The 4,016-nt window shown below is 52.5% G+C and overlaps 1 protein-coding gene across 1 annotated transcript; it reads right to left on the bottom strand.

Moving 5' to 3' along the window:
* Positions 1-438: 438 nt before the first annotated feature.
* LOC116499880 (olfactory receptor 14C36-like) lies at positions 439-1,398 on the bottom strand. The gene has a single exon (XM_032204731.1). It carries the CDS (start codon positions 1,396-1,398, stop codon positions 439-441), a length of 960 nt encoding a protein of 319 aa, XP_032060622.1.
* Positions 1,399-4,016: the final 2,618 nt, after the last annotated feature.

Here is a 4,016-nt window from a genome sequence, read left to right as displayed (position 1 = left end):
ACCCATGACTGCCATAGGTGAGTGCTCTGCCTGTACCTCGAATGAACCCTGAAGGCATTTTTTATTCTATTTTCTCCATCTTTTCCTTGGAGGAGGAGGGGTGAAAGAGTGGTGTGGTGGAGTTCAGCTGCCCATCAGTTTGAAACCACCGCACTGCTCAGCCATGTTGTTGGCATTAGCTTTGAAAGAAGAGGCAGGATTTCAGGCAGTATACTGAGGAGATACCTTTTTATTACACAGATACTAAGAGACAGTAAGTGGTGAAATACAGGGAGGCAAATGATGTTCAGATTAAACAGAGCAGCTTTATTCCTCAGTGGATATGGTGATAAATAAAAAACATTTTTCTAAGAAATGAAAGAGTGGAATGACGCTCAAGATTAAAAACAAACAATCAAACAAAACCCAATAATGATAATGAAACAAGTATCCAGGAAATCACTTTTGGAAAAATAGGGGAAATTTACCAATATTCACAAACATCCATGAAATCACTTTCCTAACAGCACACTTGAGCTCCCTGTTCCTCATGCTGTAGATGAGGGGGTTCAGAGCTGGAGGCATCACTGAGTACAGAACTGCCACCACCAGATCCAGGACTGGGTAGGAAATGATGGGGGGCTTCAGATAGGCAAAAATTCCAGTGATGACAAACAGGGAGACTACAACCAAGTGAGGGAGGCACATAGAAAAGGCTTTGTGCCGTCCCTGCTCAGAGGGCATCCTCAGCACAGCCCTGAAGATCTGAACATAAGAAAAAAGAATGAAAACAAAACAGCCAGATGCTAAAGAGACACCAACCATGACAACCCAAACTTCCCTGAAGTAGAAGTGTGAGCAGGAGAGCTTGAGGATCTCAGGAACTTCACAGAAGAACTGGTCCACAGCATTGCCTTCACAGAGGGGCAGTGAAAATGTATTGGCAGTGAGCAGCAAAGCATTGAGAACCCCACTGCCCCAGGCAGCTGCTGCCATCTGGGCACAAGCTCTGCTGTCCAGGAGGGTCCCATAGTGCAGGGGCCTGCAGATGGCAATGTAACGGTCATAAGCCATGATGGTTAGAAAAGAATATTCTCCTGAAAACAAGAACAGGAAAAAAAAGAACTGTGCAGCACATCCTGAGTAGGAAATGGCTCTGGTGTCCCACAGGGAATTGGCCATGGCTTTGGGGAGAGTGGTGGAGATGCAGCCCAGGTCAAGGAGAGCGAGGTTGAGGAGGAAGAAGTACATGGGGGTGTGGAGGCAGTGGTCGCAGGCTACAGCGGTGAGGATGAGGCCGTTGCCCAGGAGGGCAGCCAGGTAGATGCCCAGGAAGAGCCCAAAGTGCAGGAGCTGCAACTCCCGTGTGTCTGCGAATGCCAGTAGGAGGAACTCTGTGATGGAGCTGCTGTTGGACATCTGCTGCCTGTGTGTATGGAGATCTGCAGAGACAGGAAAAGACCCTCTCCCTGCTGTACTCCCAAAATTTTCATTCAGTTCATGAACTATCAAGTGTACAGTTCAGGAGTCTGAGAGATGTGCTCAAACTTGACAGATCCTTTTCTATTTCTTGCTCCATCCCTTCCCCCTCCTCCCCCCTCAGACGTGGAAACTGAAAACAGCTCAGGAAATCTCTGCCTCGTGAAAAACTTCCCCTGCCGCTGCCCTGGTTAAGATGTGGGGCTGTGAGCAGCCCTGCCGCATGCTGCACCTTCCTGACAGCAGAAGGACTTGGCTCTGCCAGAGGTGGCTCCTTCCACCTGCAGCTTTTCCCCTGCTTTGGTTTAACCCAACAGGCAGCCAAGCACCGTACTGCCTTCACACACTCCCCTCAACCCCCACACTGGCATGGGGGAGAGAATCGAAAGAAGGGTAAAAATCTCGTGAGTGGAGAGAAAGATTCTAATAGGACAGAAAATGAAGTGATAATAACAACAATAATATGCATGGAAAATTACAGTTATGCAATTGCTCACCACCTGCTGTTCGATGTACAGTCGGACCCTGAGCAGCAGCAGCACCCCTCCCAAAACTCCAGACAACTTCCACAGTTTCACAGTTCAGCATGACGCCATGTGAATATCCCTTTGGCCAGTTAGAGTCAATGGTCCTGGAGCTGTCCCCTCCCAGCTTCTTGTGCACCCCCTGCCTCCTTCCCGCCAGGGTGGTATGAGAAGCTCAAAGTTCATTGGTTTGGCGTAGCAACTGGCCTGCAACAACTAAAATATCAATGTGTTATCAGCATTGTTCTCATCCTAAACCCACAAAACATCAGCCCCAAGCCAGATACTAGGAAGAAAATTATGCGAGCAGAAACGAGTACATTCCCCACAGTGCCCTGGGCAGCTCCCCGGGCAGGCTGAGTTCTGAGACTGGCAGGCAGCAGAGGCCCTGCCCCAGCACACAGCCCCTGGGACACAGCAGGGACCCTGCTCTGCACCACAGCCCTGGGCACCCCTGCCTGTACCCCCAGCTTCTCCTTCCTCCAGGAACTGTGGCTGCATTGCCCTCCAGCCAGAGACTTACCGGGTTCAGGGCTGGGAAGTGTTCTCCCCCAGTGAGCGCTGTGCATCCTGCCACTTCTGCCTGCCTTTAAGCACTGTGTCTCTGCAGGCAGTGCCCCCAGCCCTGCTGCGCTATGCAGAAGAGCTGCTCCTGGGCAGAGCTGTCTCCCTGCAGCTCTGCCCACTTGCCAGGAGCTCCCCTTGGGCCCAGGAGCCCAGCCCAGCTCATCAGCAGAGGCCCAGCCCAAGGCCTCCCTTGCTCTGTCCCCCACCAGGCTCCCTCTACATGGCCGTAGGGGAACCTGCTGGGAAACAGCCTGAGGTTCCTTCCGTCCTCTGGGCACACAGTACTGAACAGAGTACTCGAGGTGCAGCCTCACAAGAGCCAAGTACAGGGGGACAATCACCTCCCTAGCCCTGCTGGTCACACTGTTCCTGATACAAGCCAGGATGCTGTTGGCCTTCTTGGCCACCTGAGCACACTGCTGGCTCATATTCAGCCGACTATCCACCAATACTCCCAGGTCCTTCTCTGCCTGGCAGGTCTCCAACCACTCATCTCCCAGCCTGTAGCTCTGCTTGGGGTTATTGCGCCCCAGGTGCAGGACCCGGCATTTGGCCTTGTTAAACTTCATGCAGTTGACCTCAGCCCATCGGTGCAGCCTATCCAGATCCCCCTGCAGAGCCTTCCTACCCTCGAGCAGATCGACATACACACTTAGCTTGGAGTCATCTGCAGACTTACTGAGGGTGTACTCAATGCCCTCGTCCAGATCATCGATGAAGATATTAAAGAGGACCAGCCCCAGCACCAAGCCCTGGGGAACGCCACTAGTGACTGGCCTCCAACTGGACTTGGCTCCATTTACCACGACTCTTTGGGCCCGGCTATCCAGCCAGTTTCTAACCCAACGAAGCGTGCTCCAGTCCAAGCCAAGAGCAGCCAGTTTCTTGAGGAGAATGCTGTGGGAAACGGTGTCAAAAGCCTTGCTGAAGTCAAGGTAGACCACATCCACAGCCTTTCCCTCATCCACCCAGCGCATCACTTTGTCATAGAAGGAGATCAGGTTTGTCAAGCAGGACCTGCCTTTCATAAACCCATGCTGCCTGGGCCTGATCGCCTGCTTGCCCTGCAAGTTCTGCATGATGACTCTCAAGATAATCTGCTCCATGAGCTTCTCTGGCACTGACGTCAAACTGACAGGCCTGTAGTTTCCCGGGTCAGTCCTCCGGCCCTTCTTGTAGATGGGCGTCACGTTTGCTAGCTGCCAGTCGACTGGGGCCTCCCCCGATAGCCAGGACTGTTGACAAATGATGGAAAGTGGCTTTGCCAGCTCCTCCACCAGTTCTCTCAGTACCCTTGGGTGGATCCCATCCGGCCCCATCAACTTGTGCACATCCAAGTGCCGTACCAGGTCACCAACCATTTCTTCGTGGATAGTGAGGGCCACATCCTGCTCCCCATCCCCTTCCATCAGCTCAGGGTACTGGGTATCCAGAGAACAACCGGTATTGCCGCTAAAGACTGAGGCA

The sequence above is a fragment of the Aythya fuligula genome, chromosome 29, assembly GCF_009819795.1.
Source record: "Aythya fuligula isolate bAytFul2 chromosome 29, bAytFul2.pri, whole genome shotgun sequence".
NCBI classification, from domain to species: Eukaryota; Metazoa; Chordata; class Aves; order Anseriformes; family Anatidae; genus Aythya; species Aythya fuligula.
Note: the sequence above shows the minus strand (reverse complement) of the source record. Positions and strands in the feature narration are given on the sequence as shown.